The following is an 18,440-nucleotide window of genomic DNA, read 5'->3' as shown; positions in this document are numbered from 1 at the left end:
TTTTCGATAATAATCTTAAGGAAAAAAAATATATTAAATTGATCATTATATTTTTTAATAAAATCCTCACAAAATTCATTCATACACCTACATAAATAATTAACAACTCTAAAAAAGGTAACTAGTAACTTATTCCACCACTCACATCAAACTAAAAAATACTAGAATTCTAAATTTATGCTAATTTAATATACTTTTCCTTATTATTATTATTAAATAATAATCATAATAATAATAATTATCTTTTATAAATTTTTTCACATCAAAATTTTGATAAGGGATTAAATGTTATTTTTTAATACTACTACACAGAAAATACAGTGGTCAGGTATTTTAGCCGCTGAAAATCCGTAAACTCTCAAGCCGTTCTCAGTTTTCTCTAGGTCCGGGAAGAGCTCCTCGATCGTCACGATCGCCAGCGATGGCAAATCCTCCGAAGCCATGGAAAGCCGAATATGCCAAGTCCGGACGGTCTTCGTGCAAGACCTGCAAGTCCCCCATCGACAAAGAACAACTACGCCTTGGCAAGATGGTCACTGCCACCCAGTTCGACGGATTCATGCCCGTAAAATCGAAACCCTACTTTCTCCTCCCTTTCCCCTTCATCCTTTTTCCCTCCCTCTCCCCATCTTGTAGACTCACGTAGAGATGAATTTCCATGCCTTGGCCAATGGCTAGTAGATTTACCTCCTCCGTGTTGCCTAGGGACTGGTTGACGGGGGCGCTGGGTGAGCGAATTGCCTTTTGCCACACGTAGAGATGAATTTCTTCCTAACCCTTGTCTGCTCTTCTCTTGTTTTTCCATATTGGGGACAATGTGCTTTTGATTGTCAAATCTAAAAATATTATCTTTACAATTTTCATATGCGAAGCCATCAATATCTTATCTTTCAGTCTTTTTATTGCGAGATCATATTAGTTACTTTGACTCGTAGCACATTATTATATGTCATTCTTTTGTGCAGCTTTTCTTAATCAAGAGGTTTCCAGACATGAATTTCCTCTAAAGAGATTTTAGTGGGTTTCGGATTGGCAGCTGATAGTTCAGAATATATTGAGCTGATGTGCTTTAGACACCTAAAACTTTGAGAAATCCAGAATCAATACACGGACAAAAAAAATCAGCTGCACTTCAATATACCACTGAGATGAACTTCTGTTATTTTTTCTCCATTTCTTCTATCTACTGCATTCATTAAATTTAGAAAATTTAGTTTAAGATTAAGTAATGGGAATTTTTTTAAAAATATATATAGTCTCATAGGACAACTAATGACATTTCCCTACTATTTAGGCTAGATTATGTGGTTCTTATCTTTCTATCAAATTGTGTGCAAATTCTTGTGGATCTTAACCGTTGACAATTGATGAAATTTAGGGTTTAGGTCTTCTTACCCTTTTCCAATATGTGGAGTAAAGTCTTCTTACCCATCTTTAATTGCTTTGGTTGTCACACTAGAGAATTTATATGTTATGATCATGCCCATAGCTTCTTAGTTCCTAACTTATTTCCTGTTCTTTTATAGTCAATCTTTTGAGGTCTTAACTGATGGATATTGGCAAAAATTTATTTTATATTCTGTTCTAGCATTCCCAACTATTGCTTGAGTAAAATTTATTGTTTATTTGTTCTGGTAGTTCAGAAACTATACATATGGTTGTGCTAAATGAGTGGCTAGATCAAGTGATTTGTTCTCGTAATTGATCAAATTTAGAATGTCTTTGATCATGATGCAATTAATTCATAAGATATGCTTCTTTCATATACATAGAAAGTTTACACAATATCCTTTAAATAGTTATGTTTGCTTCTTCAGATGTGGAATCATGCTGGTTGCGTCTTCAAGAAACAAAACCAGATAAAATCGTACGCTTCTTGTTGTTGAATTTATTGGCAATATTGTTTCACATGTAGTAGTTGTTAAATCATTGTTTTGTAGAGTCTTGGTCAACACATGAGTTTCTCGTCACTTTCACACAACTCTTATTCATGCTTGTTTGATGTCTCTCTTACTACCTTTTTGTTCACTATGGCTTTCTTCATTGCCAGCCTTGATGATGTTGAAGGCATAGACTCATTGCGTTGGGATGATCAAAAAAGGATAAAGAGTTATGTTGAGGGTGGAGCCTCAAGTGGTAGTACAGTTGCCACCGCAGTTGCAACTACAATTGCTGATAATGAGTGTTCCATTGAAGTTTCCCAAACTTCTCGTGCTACCTGCAGACATTGTAGTCAGAAGATTCTGAAAGGAACGGTTGGTATTTTTCTATGTATTTTAAAATTATGTGAAACACTGTTTCTTTTAAGCATATTTTTTCGTTATAGTAATTCTTAACATATCAAATGTGGGATAATTTTTCACTTATGTGGCTGGTAATGCTAAAAAAGGTTGAAGCTACTAATCGATATAGTTTTAGTTTTCTTGATAAAGATCCATTAATTGGTTACAAATGGGTGGTTGGAATCATGGGGAGCTTCTAGTGTCTTATGTGAACGCCAAGTGTCTCTTATGCTAAAGGAAAAGTTTTATAGATTGTGAATTTATCTGCCATACTTTATGAATGAGTGTTAGACAATTTGGAAGCAACATATGTAAAAAGTTAATATAGTATAGATGATTACACAAAAAGTTAATATAGTATAATGAAAATGCTAGGATGGATGTGGGAATCTTATTAAGGTAAAAAAACATTAATATTTGAAAGCAACTAGGTGTAGCTCTAATAAATGATAATGAGAGAAAATAGGTGATGATATGACCATATATAAAGACAACAAATAGATTTTATCATTAGAAGAGTTGAATACATAAGAGTGAAAAAGGTCTTTAGAGGTAGAGACCAAAAAAATATTCTTGAATATAATAAAAAATAATTTAATTGATTTGAATATTATAACCATCATGGAGCTCAATTCAGGGGATAAGATGCATGAAGCCAATACCAAATACTTGGGACAAATATGGCTTCATGATGATGATTTATTGAGGATTATACAAAGTGCCTTAATTAAGGTTATGGACGGATTCAAATTACAATGACTAAAGAGATAGAAAAATAGCCTTTTCGGAATCCAATGTTAGTAGTTGCAAATTGATCCAGACCAACTGAAGCATCTGTCAACTTGCTGCCAACTGATTAAGAGGCAGTCTACTGCCTATTAGCCACCAGCCGATTTTAACAATTTTTTTGGGGACATTTAACAGCTTCCAACTATGATTTGCAGTTGTTTGGTACTTCTTGATAGAGAGAGACAACTTGAGGTCTGGACGAGTAATAAAGCTGGTGTAAACAGTGAAATCCTGACTGAGTCTAGTTGTTAACCCTTGGACCTGTTTAAGTTAATTTTGGTTCCAGAACTTATCAAAATCCTGAAGCATCAAACTATTTTCATGGCTCAATTGGAGAAACATTAACATAAGAACTTAGCTATGAGGTATTTAAACAATTATCGACTTGGACTTGTTTGCATTACATCATTTGAACATAGAGCAAGAGCGAGCTTGACTTGTTATCTTAAAGTATCTTAGCTTAATGCTTGCGTTAATGTCAGTTTGATCATGATTTAGGTGGATTAAATGCTCAATATTGAGCGGCACATTATAGACGGCTACTGACTTTAGGTTCTCCATTGAAAATTCAAGGGATTTAAGAAGCTACTACTGGTTGTGATCATAGAGACCTTACACATTATATCACATGAAGGGTATGAAATCCTGGCACCTAGATGGAAGTTTAGAGGTAAAATTTACAGGTGCATTGTCACTATGAAGAGTGCACACATGTACATAATATTGAGTTAGATGACAGTGTATTTCAGGAAAATAATGTCATTTGATCATAATCAACATCAGTGAATATTATGAAACAATAGACCAAGTTTAGAATTAATAAGATTAGTAGTCAAATATTTTTCTCATTAAGTAGTGCATCTATTGGCTTTGCTAGATTAGTATTCAACAATTATTTTCCTAGTTGGTATGTCCAATTCAATATAACTCTGGCTAGGAAGATAGGGAACCATCTTATAAAAACTTGAGCCACAAAAACCTCACTTACCTGACTATGATTCAATTTCAAGTGGAAATCTAACAATACATGTGAAAGTAGGGCAGTTGATAGGGAATAGGGATATATAATAAAGGCCTTTATAGTTTAGAATGAATTGCCACAATTTATCCTTTTTGTCATCAAATCATGGGCACAAACTTTAGCATAGTTGTATATAGATTGTTGGATTGAATGTAGATGAATGAGACTAGATGCTGCTGGTGGGGGTGCGGCTGGGCGAATAGACTTTGACCTCACAATATCTTTCTTAAAGAAAAGATAGATAAGTGTAGCGGATATTAAAGCAAAATGAGAAAGGAAGAAATGCTAACAAAAGCTATTTATATGGTTTGGAACCCTTGGTTTCTACTCCACAGTTTATATACTCTTAAGGTGAGTCACCTCTCGAAATATTCACTATAATTTCTTCTTCTCAAATCTTTCTGAAGGTTCAGAAACCTCATCAAATCATGGGCACAAACTTTAGCATAGTTGTATATAGATTGTTGGATTGAATGTAGATGAATGAGACCAGATGCTGCTGGTGGGGGTGGGGCTGGACGAATAGACTTTGACCTCACAATATCTTTCTTAAAGAAAAGATAGATAAGTGTAGCGGATATTAAAGCAAAATGAGAAAGGAAAAAATGCTAACAAAAGCTATTTATATGGCTTGGAACCCTTGGTTTCTACTCCATGGTTTATATACTCTTAAGGTGAGTCACCTCTTGAAATATTCACTATAATTTCTTCTTCTCAAATCTTTCTGAAGGTTCAGAAATCTCATAGAAACCAACAAAGGTGTGAACTTAAAGATAGGGACCTTAAATTTTAAGCAAGAAAACTATAAATGAATGACAGAATTGAGTTTTGAAATCCCTGAGAATAATAGCTTGTTTTTGTCCATTGAGCTCCCCCTTGCCGTTCCTTTTATAGCCCTTCAAATGGCCATGGATAAGCTCCGATAACTATTCCACATTAATGTTGGTCGATTCATTTAAGTCTCCGGTCAACTGAAACTACTTGAATCTTGAGATCAATATCTGCCAGCTAGTTGTTGAATCTAGTCAACTCATTGGCAATCTAGTCCAATCAATGTGCCATCAATCAAATACTTTAGATATTCTTTTTAAATGGTCTTCTTTTTTAAATTCAAGTAGAAAATTAGTCAACTGACCAGTCGAATAAAGCATATCCATCTGCTCAGTCAATTGAGCCCGATCAGATATCAAATAGAACCAGTCTCAGCAAATTAAAGCCACACTCAATTTCCTAGTCTATTAAGCTTATTGAAGTCAACTTCCACTCGATTGAAACCTTAACTAGTCTTATGCCTAAGTAAGAATCTAACCGAATCCCAAAATATAGGTCACTCGACTCCTACAACTTACTTAGAGTTACTATAGGCAACTTGACTTCACCATTGAAGTCATCTCTTGCTAGGTTGCTTACCTCTTCGAATGCATTGAGCCAACACCTCGCTCCTTTCCCATTCTTCATGCCTCATCTACATAGTTCACCTTCTTATGGCTTTCGTCAACATTGCAACCTCAATGCTCCTTGCCCCTCGGATGCATTGAGCCAATGACTTGCTCCTCATCCAATCCTTCACACTTCACATACATAGGACGCCTTCCTTTGGATTTTGTCATCACTGCAACCTCGATGCTTCATGTCTTGTGGTCCCTTGGATGTTCATTTCATCCTTATATGATTTCTACCGACTTCGAGCCACTGAGTTGCCAACTTGGCCATGCCGAGTGATGCTCTATGAGTTGCTCCAGCACCACCTTAGTTGCCTCATGCAACCTTTTTTAATCTCCACGAACCTCCAAGCCACTATGTGTGTCGCCTTGGTGCGTCAAGTCATCATCAACATCACTCGACCTTAGCATAGTCACAAGCTCTCCTACACACATTTTAATAACACATGCAAGCCTAACTTGAACCCTTTACCAAATATATCAAAACAAGATGGTCTAAGATGACCACTTAGGCCATGTTAGAGCATGATTGCTCTAACATAGAACACGTGTAATATTTGCTTAGTTTACTTATGGAAATATGATTGTATGAAAAAAACATGGGCTGGGAAAGTGTTTGCAATGATAAAAATATGAGTGGCATTCCTGATCTCTACAAGGTGACGCTAGAAGGAGATTGAGATTTGATATTAATGTAGCAGGACAAGTTGTCTACTTGTGAGAAGTCTTCTAGTTTGAGGACTCATGAAGTTGTAGTGGATGACTGTGCGATAATTTAGTAGAAGGTCCAAACTGAGCTAAAGCAGAAATGGGCCTTCAAACTATGTAGTCAAGTTGTAAAAGTTGGTATACTCTTTTGAAAGAATAAAAAACTAAGGGTTATCTCAAGCAATACCTTATTGTTCTGTCTTTGAGTGGACACAAACGGATTTCTTTTCCCAAAAGAATAATAGCTATTTCTCGCTTTAAACAATTGCAAAGGTTGCACTTGGATGACCTCCATGGCTTTCCTCCATGATTTCTTCTTACCTCCAAATCTTTCTTACCAATTGTTGGTAAATAGTGGTAGATCAGCAGGGACAATTTATAGAATAAATTTACTGAACATTTGAGCAAATGGAAGATTCTTTGACGCACTTAAACTTTGCATCGTCTTTATTGGCTTAACTACATGCTTAGAATTTTAATTTTGTTATTTTGTTTTATTTTTGAAATAATCATTTAGATTATTTGGAAGTTTGTATAGCATTTAGGTAACCAAGCCATAATTTTGCAGAGAACTATACCAGATCTGATTGCTCGACCTATGAAAGAGCTTAGGATTGCTTGTATCGAATCATTTTATTTATTTTTATAATGTTCCCTTTTGACAAATTTAGTCGTTTTCAGTGCTATATCAATTGGTATTAGAGCAAAAATTTCTATGACATCAATCTTCTTGAGATGAGTTCTTGATGCTCGTGAACTCCTGTGTCCCATCCAACCATGCAACTCTATCCTTCAATGGTTTACTTAGCGACAATCTCACTGCTTCTCTATCATGACTTAAACATCACTACAATGCCTGAGCCTCAAGAACCTTTTGCCCAAATAAGCCGAAGATCTTTGTCTCAGGCTCTAATAGAGCTCCACCATCTTCCAACTTAGATATTGCAGCCCAAGAAACGTGTTCTTGTGCCTTTGTTGTCTTGGTCTTCAGTAGAGGATGCCAAAAGTTCCCTCAACACTCCTCGCTTCCTTCCACTATTGCGTCATGGTAGCTAGCAATGCTATGGTCATCCTAGCATCGATATAGAGCATTATATCAAGGCCGACCTACCTCTCTTCTCTCCTTCCACCCTATGCTAGTCTCCAATGCTCTAGAGTACCACTGGCTCCAAGATTCCCTAGCCACCATCCCCACTGCCTATGCCACTTCAGTTTGTTTAAATCCATCAGAGTCCTTGTATTCTCTTTAGATTTGGTCATTGCCTCCTTCAACAATGACGGCTAGAGGAAGCCACATTGTACCCTGCTTCTCTCCTTCGGCTACCCATGTGCCTAATAGTCAATTTCATCACAGGCTTCTCATATCTAAATTTTGATATTTTATAGATCCATCCACTTTGTAAAATTGTAACATGGAGATTTTGACACGTTTGAGGAAGGCATCATTTCTTATCATCAAGTCACATGCGTGACCAACTTCTACAACATAATAAGATTATGCAACCCTGGTAGATGTATGTTTTGTTTGAAAATTACTTTTGTTTAATTAATTGGTTATCAAATTTTCTGCATTTACCCCTAGTCTTTCTTATAAAATGATAATTTGTTCCTCACCGAAAAAGTCTTTTGGCCTTTATTTTCTTATCATACAATGGCTTTGTAGGATAATTTATCCTTGGAAAAAATCTTCATAGCCCTTTAGGTGCACTCTTGGTTTTCTAGTGTTATAAAATTTATAAATCTTGAGAGATATAGATAATAGGAATGAGATTTTTAAAACAAGATATAATGGTTTGGAAAACAAGCTTAAAATCCTAAGAACTCAGGGAAAATTTGTAAACAAACTATTAGAAAAATAGGCGATATGAATTTTGATTTTTTTTCTTAAATATCATTTCAAAAGCATACATCTATATATTTTTCTTAGATGTAATTTACATTGTGACCCTTGACCTATAATTGGAGATAAGGAAGACTTTTTTTCAACTATAGACCAGGGTTTGAAAAGCCGAGCTGTGTTGCCCGAAATCGTCGGAATTTATCGTTTCGGTGGCGCTGGAAGCGTCGCGGGATGCCTTCGCCGCCGCCGCCGCCGCCGGAAGTGTTGCACGAGTGTTGCTTGCGGGAATCGCGGGATCGCGCGCGATGCGCGTACTATTGCAAAAGAAAAAAAGATTTAATTAATTTAAACAATTCCCAACGGGAGATGTGATATTTTGAATAGATTTTTATAAACCCTAATTAAATTATTCCTATAAAATATATAAAAATATATTTAAAATTTAAAAAATTTTAAAAAAATTATTAATTAATATTATAAAAAAAATTCTTTTTATTGTTCTAAATTTATTTTAAAATTATAAAAAATTCAAAAAATTCTAATAAATCATATTTATATTCTGATAATTTATTATTATTATTTTATATTTTTTTGTTGTTTAATTGATATTTTGATTTTTTTACTATTTTAAATATATAAGATTTAAACTAATAATTAATTAAATGAATAAACAATTAATTTATATAATTATGATGTATCAATTTTAATTTGAGTAATTAATATATCTTTAAAGAAAACTATATTTAATTTTTTTTTCAAACCATATTAAGTTGTTCAAATAACTTATATAAAATCAATATACAACTTATTTTTAAATTATACACAATAAATATATTTATTTAATAATTACTATATATAAATAAAAAAAATACTGAAACTGTATCGGCACGATACGATACTGAACCGTATCGTTCCGGTCTGGGACCAAAACCTCGGCACGGGTCGAAATTTTAAACCTTGCTATAGACACCATGTTCAGGAAAGAGGAAAGAGAGATACTAGACATGTTAAGGTGGATGCCCATTTTGGTGTAAGGTAGACCTAAATGCATTCCTTGACTATTGTCTATATTAAGGATTATTTTGAATACATAGCCCTCATTGAACTGAACAAGCTTAATTTGCTAAAAGAAAGCTCATAAAAGTTACTAAGAAATTTTGGCAAAACATGTAGGCTTATCAAGATCAACGCAAACTAGAACCTCAAAATGAAATGAAACAAGAGGAAGACTAATTAATGTGCCGACATAGAGATCAATTGTATAGTAAGTGGATAAATTTAAATAACCATCGTAAGTATATTGGAGTGCCAAGAAACTCTATATACTCAATGTGGCTAGTGAAAGCCTTAGAGCTGCACTCTTCACTTAGGCCCAAAATGTAGAGATTGGATTTTTTCTAACTCATTAAAAAAATCTCTCAAGGAACTGGAGTGGATCAATAAAATCTCTATGTTCCTAGAACTTACCCCTTTCTCTAGAATTGCACCTTCCTATATGACATTTCAATTAGGAAAACCTGTCAACTTGATTTGTTCTAGAACTATCATCCAATGGAGAAGTTAGAGAGATCTAACTTTAATCTTAACTTGAACTAAAATGTATAGGGATCACATGGCATTGAAATGCCTCTATATTGTTTATAACATAGTTTAAAATCTCGTGCCGTGTCAATCGACACTTCCGCCCATTGATCGGCATAACACCGACAATTGACATGATAGCATGAGGCCCCACGGTTGAGCCAGGCTTTGTAAGAGACCCCACGCCCACTTCAGCCTTGCACGAGACCTCGCTTAAGGCCTTGCGATGGCTGTGCGAGACTGCGATGGCTGTTTTTTTTTTCAATTTCTCTTTATTTTTTTAATGGTTAATTTTTCCCCTCTTTAATTTTTTTACTCTTTCCTCCCATATTTTAATTTTTTTTTATTCCTTTCTCCTTAAACACATAGAAAAAATTCCTTGTGTTAATTTTTTTTTATTCCTTTCCTCCTTAATTGATTAAAATAAATTTAATTTAAACCTGTTTGATTCTAATCATCATGTTTAGACTTTTGTTAATCCTAAATTGACTTTTACTCAATTCTAATTTTTAAAATATTAGTTTAACCTAATAATAAATATTTATAGTAATCAAATATTATTATAATATTTTTTAATTAATATATTTTATATTTAAAAAAGTACCAAAATAGTACCGGCATAGTATGATACGATATTATTGTTCCGGTCATAAATTGAAACTTTGACATGACTTAAAATTTTAAACCATGGTCTATAGAGCCTAAGCACTATCCTAAACATAAAATTACATTCTCATTAACTCCAAAAAGTTATGATAAAAATAGAACCTAAAGACGAACTCCTAAAAAAATGAAGGTGAGGAGAGAAGCTGTAGAACACCCACGATTGATAACACATGAAAACATACTATTTTTCATACTTATGTAAAACATGTAAATAAACTAGCTTTACATCCAATTCATAACTCACTCTAAGAGAAAAAACACCTATGTCTAAAAATATAATAGGTAAAATGTTCAACTTATCACTAACCTAGCCTAATCCCATTGCACCAAGACCTAGGTCTATCCAACGTTTAAGGTAATTCTTGAGAAAGAAGGATTCAAGAGTGATAGCAGCCTAGTAGCTAAGACTTTAAGGATGATTGGAGTACCTTACTGACCTTACTAGTAGTGGCCTCACTAGTAAGATTATCTTCTTGAAATCCCTTTGATGTTAAGATCTTAGATGAGTATTAAAATATAAGTCTTATGGAGGTACCTAAAGAAGTATCACTTCTATGCATAATTGAACATGCAATAGACTATTCCTAGATGATAGTTGCCCAAATTTTCACACCTATTGCATGAATCCCTTGGGATGAGATAAATTAAATAGGAATATTGAAGGACTTATATCGAAAAGTTTTATTAGAGAAAACATTAGTCCTTGTGCTACTAAAGATCGTTTGGGATCATCATAGCAGAAGGTATCCAACTAACGCAACAGAAGCATGTTATTTTTATTTTGTTGCAAGATCAAAGTATATACAAAATAATAAATGAAACAATTTCATTAATACTTTTATGAGAGACTCAAAAGATACATGCCATGTACATTGTCCACTTGACGAACTCTTGTTGTAATACAAAGGTGCTATAATTCAATGAGAATGAGGGAAGACATGGTGTTAAAACTTGGCTAGGGTGTTGGTGTTGGCGGCATGGTGTTAATGTGTGTGTGTGTGTGTGAGAGAGAGAGAGAGAGCTCAGTCTAACTAATGGAAATTAATTAGGACAAAATGCTAATTTTCTCAACTAATTAATTATTTGATTTTAAAAAATTAAAAGGCTTTCAAACTTTGAAAATTTTACAATTATTTTAGTTATAGTATCATTCTTTAGATTAAGATTAGGATAGGTAACTAGTGGAAAACCGCTTTTAAAACATAAAATGAACTATACAAATGGTTAATTATGCCCTTTGCACTTTCAAACACTCCAAACATATTTATGAAAATAATGTATTAAGTCTTAAAGCCCTAAAATATGAAAATTTTTAGTAATCCATTTTGATGGCATCCTTATCTATGTCAAAGAGTGGGAGACCCACTTAGAACACATTGGCTTAGTCCCTAAGACCCTTTGAACTGAAAAAGTGTTTGTCAACTTAAATAATGCCAAACTCAAGTACTCCTTATGCCCTCTTGTTCTCTTCCCTAGGGTTATTATCTCTTCACTAAGTTTATTATCATTGCAGAGGGAATTTCAACAGATCTAACAAAATTAAGCCAATCAAGGATTGGCTTGAACCCTATACTCTGTAGGAAGCCTGAAAATTTTCATAGCTTTATGATCTTTTATAGACATTTTATTAGGAACTTTAGTATTATTGTGACACCCATCGTAAATGTTGTTAACAATGGAAGTTTCACTTAGAAAATCGAAGAAAGAATGATTAAGGCTTGCCCTCTTAATTGAAGGTACCCTAAGCCAAGAAATATACATTATACCTTCTTTAGCAAGAAATTGGACATTACTACTCCGCATATAATGAGGATTACACTATTATCTAAGCTATAAAAAAACAACAATGCTATTTATTACCAAACAAATTTATATTGCACTCATATCATAAGATATCTTGTTACATCCAATCACAAATGAAGTTGAGTGCTAAGAACACACTTGATGGGTTGAGTTCCTCCATAAATTTACATCCTAAAACACTGACCAGGGAAGGATAAACACCCACAAATGCATTGAGTTTAGTTATAGCTATCCTACATAAAATGACAACTAAAGGATTTGAATGCCTAACGGATGAGTACTTTACATGCTCTACTTTGGGGCAATTTTTCAAGGCATCCAAGATAGAAACATCACAATGTGGTTACTTTATAATTAAAAATTACTATTTTTAAGGGCACACATTTACATATTCAGTAATCGTCTTTTTAGGTAATGACTAGACTATATCCCTTGTTCCAGACAAGTTGTATTGGGCATCTTTAAAATGAGACATAGCAAGGGTTGCATCACAGTGTCAACCATATCAAATAACTAAAGCAACCAAGCAAAACATGAGTCTCTACACTCCCTTACTAATTCCTCATGGTCATTGAAAGACATTAATATAGATTTTGTTTTAGAACTCCCTTGGACTAATAATCAAAGTCATGACAACATCTTAGTTGTCACAGATGGGTTTTATAAAATGGCTTATCTCATTCTTTGCAATAAGAGAAATGATGCATTTTCATGAATTTAAGTTGTGTTCTAAGGATAGTCTTAGATAGGATGTCAAATTTGTTAGCTATTTTAAAAATATTTTATGAAAATTGTTTTGGAAGCAACTCAAAATTACATCCATATTTTTTCATATGAAAGAGGAAAATAGAAATAAAGTAGGTATTGTTGTAGATAATTATTTAATGGATGAAGTAGTAGTAGTTAGGAAGGGAGATAAAGTTATAACTCTCAAGATAACTGTAATAAAAGAAACTATTAATATAATTAACATATATACACTTAAAGTAGGATTAGAAGAAGACATCAAATATAGATTCTGGAAAACTAGATGAGATAATACAAAGTTTTTTGAAAAACGAGATGATTTTAATAGAAGGAGATCTAAATAGGCACATTGAAATAAGAAAAGAGGAATACGATAGGGTACGCTATAATTTTGGAATAAAAAAATAAGAAAAAACTATATTAGATTTTACGATAGTATATGAACTTGTAATAGCTAATATATTTTTCGAGAAAAGAGAAGAATACTTGGTTGCATATAAAAGTGGAAATAACATCGTAAATTGATTTTCTTATGGGTTAGTGATTTTAGATATACACTTCAATCATAATATCAGAAAGAAAAATATACATGGCTCTTAGGATCAAGTGGTCGAAGTTAAAGGATGAGAAGTAAAGGATCTTTAAAGAGAGAGTAGGAGCATAAGTATTCAGAGAAATACATGACTTAAAAATGAATCTAAAAGAGTACTTGTGAAGATGAGGAAATAAAGGAACGATGAAATATTTTTATAAACTTTTTAATAAAGATTTAGGTGACTAATTTAGCTTAGGAATTTAAGTAGGTTGAGGAGTATAGCAATTTAAATTTTTATTGAATAATTCAAAATTTAGAGATCTAATAGGTGTTAAATGGGATGCAAAATAGAAAAAGTGGTGGATTAGATAATATTCTAATAGAGGTATGTAAGTGCTTAGGGAAAGATATTAAATATACAGTTGTTTGACCTAATGTTAAAAATAATGAAAATGCTTGATTAGTGGAGAGTAAATACTTAGTCCTCTTGGATAAAAATAAAGGAGAAGTACAAAATTATGAAAATTATAGAAGCATTTAGCTAATGAACTATATTATGAAACTTTATGAAAGAATGATACAAAAAAGATTAAGGGAGGAGGCCAAGGTGATTGAAAATTAATTTCGATTCATATTTGAAAGGTCAATGATAGAAGCTATATCTCTCTTTGATAAGTTTCTTAAAAAATATTAGGAAAAGAAGATTAATACATTGTATTCATTGACCTAAAAAAGCGGAAATTTATGTGGAGAATTTTAGAAAAATAAAGGTGTCAACATACTAGCATTGTATATATTGCAACAATTGGGATATGTATGAGAATGTAATAATAATAAGAGTGAAGACTCCAGATAAATACAAACTTTCCTATAAAGATAAGATTATATTAAGGATTAGCTCTAAGTTCATATTTTTTTAGACTAGTCATGGACAAACTCATTGTATACATCTAAGAAGTTACCATGGTGTTGTTTTGGCCGATTAGATACATGAAAAGTAAATCCTGGTGGAAGACATTGGAAGTAAAAGCTTTTAGACTTAGTAGAGTAAAAATATATGAAATTTAAGTTTAGTAGTAGTTGACGTAGTAAGATAATTGTTAAGATAGAAGATTACGTGTTATCTGTAATTAAGAACTTTAAATGTCTAGGATTCTTTTTGCAAAAGGATAAAGGGGTTGATAGAGATATTTTACATGGGATACAAATAAGGTACTTAAAATGGAGGAGAGCAATATGTGTTCTTTGTCATTGTAAGGTACCTCTAAAGTTCGAAATGATGGTTTGAATTGATATGTTATATAGAGTTTCTATGGAGCTTGATGTTGGATTATGAATTAAGCACACAAATAGAAGATGAGACTTGTAGTGATGAGGATATTAAAGTGGATGTGTGAACATACGAGGGATAGGATACGAAATGAGAGCATTAGAGAGATAGTTTCTGTTGCATAGGGAAAATTCCGAGTAATGTGTATAAGATGATAGAGACATATACTTATATGATCAATAAATGCCTTATAATATCTTAGTTAGGCGATGTGAGATTATGATAAATACACACATTAATAAAGAAAGAGGGAGACGAAAAAAAGATTTGATTAACAACGATAAAATAATATAAAATTTATTTAATTATAAATGAGAATATAATTTACATATAGATAAGGATATAGTAGGAGATAGAGCTCAATAGTGTAGAAGGATTGCTAACCCACTTTGTGGGATGAAGGCTTTATTGTTGTTGTATTCTTCACAAAACAATATTTAAACTAAATTGGTGTTAGTTTATGGAATATGCTTAAGTGTCTACTATAGAAAAACCATGTATTTGAATTCTATGTTACTAATTGTTGAATTTGCTTATAAATTTCAAGATCCGTTTATAGGTCTAAAGTTTATCATCTAATTTATTAGTTTCATTACTAGTAGCTCCCCTACCATCTTCCATACTTCTAAATTAGCTGAGAGCTTCTCTGAATGATTTCAAGATACTCACGCTAATCTTAAGAAAAAATTGAGTAAAGAATTTTATAAAATTTATATACATGTATATTGAAGGACAAAAAAAATACAATATAGATTATGTCGTTATTATTTGCATTTGTCTTGATCACATTTGCTGCACTAAGCACATGCCCTTAGCAAATTTCTAAAATTACCATAAGAAACCTGTGTATATCGTTGACTTATTATTCAATCAAACATCACTTTAAATTTCAATCTAGAGGATCTAATAAGATAAGGGACATTTGGGTCCTTTTTCTTGTGTTGATTTGCCTATATGTTGTACTCTTGCCATTCCTGCTCTAGCTCTTCTTCCCTAGTCATAATTGACTCGTATGATTGAGAGGGTTTGTATGATTGAGAGGTCATTGATACATAATTAGTGCTAGCTCCCTATAGAAGCACTAAGAGGTACCTACTCTACTAGAAAAATCTCCCAGATATAGAAAATGCATATATCACAGAAGAATATGCAACACATTACACAATCCAACAAGAGGCACTAAAATCGACTTCTAGAGATGCACTCCTAATTGTATAATTTATAGTCACGTGAATAATTGTAAGCCTTGATCAAACATTGTAGTCCCTGCTTAACACTCTCCCTACTTACAAAGTTAAATTTTTCTTATTGGGGGAGAATGACTTAACTAGAGTTTTAATCAAGTTTCAAAATCTCGAGCCATGTTGAGTGTCAACATTTAACTAGAATGATACTAATTCAGTATCATGTTGATGTTCCAATGGTTGGTGCCGGTGATGGAGTGAATATGTTGATAGAGGAAAGAGATGAAAAAAGTTTTGATAATTTTACTAGAATGATATGTTTCAATTGTTTCGCCCATAGTATGAGATTTCAAACCATGATTTTAATTTTGTCATTTTAAATGCTTTTAAAAAATTGTTTTGATGGTTGTTTAGATTTGTTTGACTCTTTGTGTGAGAGATTAAGTAACCAAGATACGATTTTATAAAGTTAAGTACAATTGACACCCTGTAAAAAGAGTTAAGATCCTTTCCATTGAATCATCTGTCAATTAATATTATTTCCCCCTTCCGATAAGTGTGTTCTCATTGCTACATTATTGAAGCGTTCTAGGTATCACATCGAGATACATGGCTCAAGGATTAAAATGTCAAACTATGCCCGGCAACATAAGTGGAATTTACCATTTTGCACATCCTCTGACATGTGAGATAACTTAGGCATCAGCATGGGGGTGCACAATGGAAATGACTTTGGTATTGAATTCAGATTTGAAGCAACGCTGCATGATGGAAACAAATCAGGAGAGAAGATAGAATGAGGGAGACAAGGGGGAGAGGGGAAAAATAGAGGAGTACGTTGGAGAGAGAGTGGGATAGGCATTAGGCCTGCAATATCGGGTAAGGAAGTGACAGGCTGTGGGTGAGCCAAGAACCACAGAAATAGGGAAAGGGAGAGAAGTGTACAAAGAAAAAAATGGAAGAGAATTAAATAATTCTTAGTCTTTTAAAAGTACCACTAGCCTAATTAAATATAAATGAATAGAACTATCTTATACGTATATAAACTTGGCTCAGAGTTTAAATCACTTGATCCACTTGATAGGTTCCATATAATGATTCTACTTATTTTACTTTGTCATATAAACAATTTCAAAATATAATTTAAAATATAAAATGTAAAATATTTAAATAGGATAAATTTTAGTATTTAATATTGGTTAATGTTTTTTTTTCACAGTGACTTTTTTATGTTGGAAGATTATGTGAGCAAGCAATAGAAAACTTTGGTTTCAATGAGATCCTATCGACCTTCTCCTCTCTCAACTTTACTTTCAGTGTCAAGGAATAGCTACAGTTTGACACAACATTTTAATTAAATATAAATTGGTTTAAGCAAAGAAAGTAGTTCATTTCACTCTTAGACATGTGAGGAAGAATCACTCTCTTTTCTCCTTGGCTTGCTAACGAAAGAGGTCAACAAAGGTCTACTTTCCATCTCTTTTCCTTCGCGTAGGACTACTCTATTCGGTGACTTCTCGAACAAAGAGAATTTGGGTCTACTTGAGTGCTTAAAGGATGGGAAGAATGAATTGATGGGTGGATGGAGTGCGCTCATCCTATTTGATCCACTCATTATTATCGAACTTATATTAGAAAGAAATTTAGTGGCATCCTCATCTCTTTTCTAGATTCAAGACCATCCTGTTCCCTTAGGACGGTCTAGTGGTTAGCGCATAAGGTATTGCCAACTTAAAGTCTGGGTTCGAATTCAGCATAGCCAAGGTAAATGCTTCCCTCATATGCTAGTCACTATTCCAAGGGCTAGTAGCCACTCATGATTTATCTCCTCCGTGTTAGTCTTGGGACGGGTTGGCGGGGGAGGTAGGGGCGAGCGCAGTCGCCTTTTGCCAACTAGCTTCAAGACCACCCTATTTCATTTTTTCTCTATTTTTAATTTATTTTGTTGGAATTGATACACACAAAATGGATTAGATTCAATTTTTTTAGAATAACTTAATTAACTTCAATTTTAGGGATGAAAATTTTTCAAATTTGAATATGGTTTTATTGAAAAAATTTTAAATTTGATTGAGTTGAAATTAAACTGAAATTTGTATTTTTTTTATTTTAGATTAAACCTTTTATTTTAAAAGAACACTATTAAGTTCAATTTGAAGGCATAATTTTTTTTTTCAAATTTGAATTTGGTTTTATTGAAAAAATTATAGATTTGAAAATTTTAAATTTGATTGAGTTATAATCCGAATTGAAATTATATTTTTGTATTTGTATACCTATACAATTAAATGCATTAATTATAAAATTTAAAATCTAATTTAAACCTAGAATGAATTATTTTAGATCTCAAAATTTGAATCGTATATCTCTGTATTTCTCATCCACTTTAATAATTATTGTTATGCGAAAGAAATAAAGTCAAATTTAAACCAAATGACAAAATTTTGAATTATTTCATTGTATACAACAATTTTATTAAAATTTTATAAAAAATAATACAAGAAATAAAAGA

The 18,440-nt window shown here is 32.8% G+C and overlaps 1 protein-coding gene across 2 annotated transcripts in view; it reads left to right on the top strand.

The window, feature by feature from the left end:
• Positions 1–337: 337 nt before the first annotated feature.
• LOC122047422 (poly [ADP-ribose] polymerase 1-like) overlaps positions 338–18,440 on the top strand; it is a 57,424-nt gene continuing 39,321 nt past the window's right edge. Inside the window, exons 1-3 of one of the 2 annotated variants that reach the window (XM_042608710.1) lie at positions 338–565; positions 1,818–1,867; positions 2,051–2,255. In XM_042608710.1, the coding sequence (XP_042464644.1) occupies positions 422–565; positions 1,818–1,867; positions 2,051–2,255 (399 nt within the window). In that variant the 5' untranslated portion in view covers positions 338–421. Of the gene's footprint in view, positions 566–709; positions 729–1,817; positions 1,868–2,050; positions 2,256–18,440 lie in introns of those variants that run through there. The other variant, XM_042608711.1, reaches the window with a different exon arrangement.

The sequence above is a fragment of the Zingiber officinale genome, chromosome 2B (genome assembly GCF_018446385.1).
Source record: "Zingiber officinale cultivar Zhangliang chromosome 2B, Zo_v1.1, whole genome shotgun sequence".
NCBI classification, from domain to species: Eukaryota; Viridiplantae; Streptophyta; class Magnoliopsida; order Zingiberales; family Zingiberaceae; genus Zingiber; species Zingiber officinale.
This window is presented reverse-complemented; position numbering and strand designations above follow the sequence as displayed.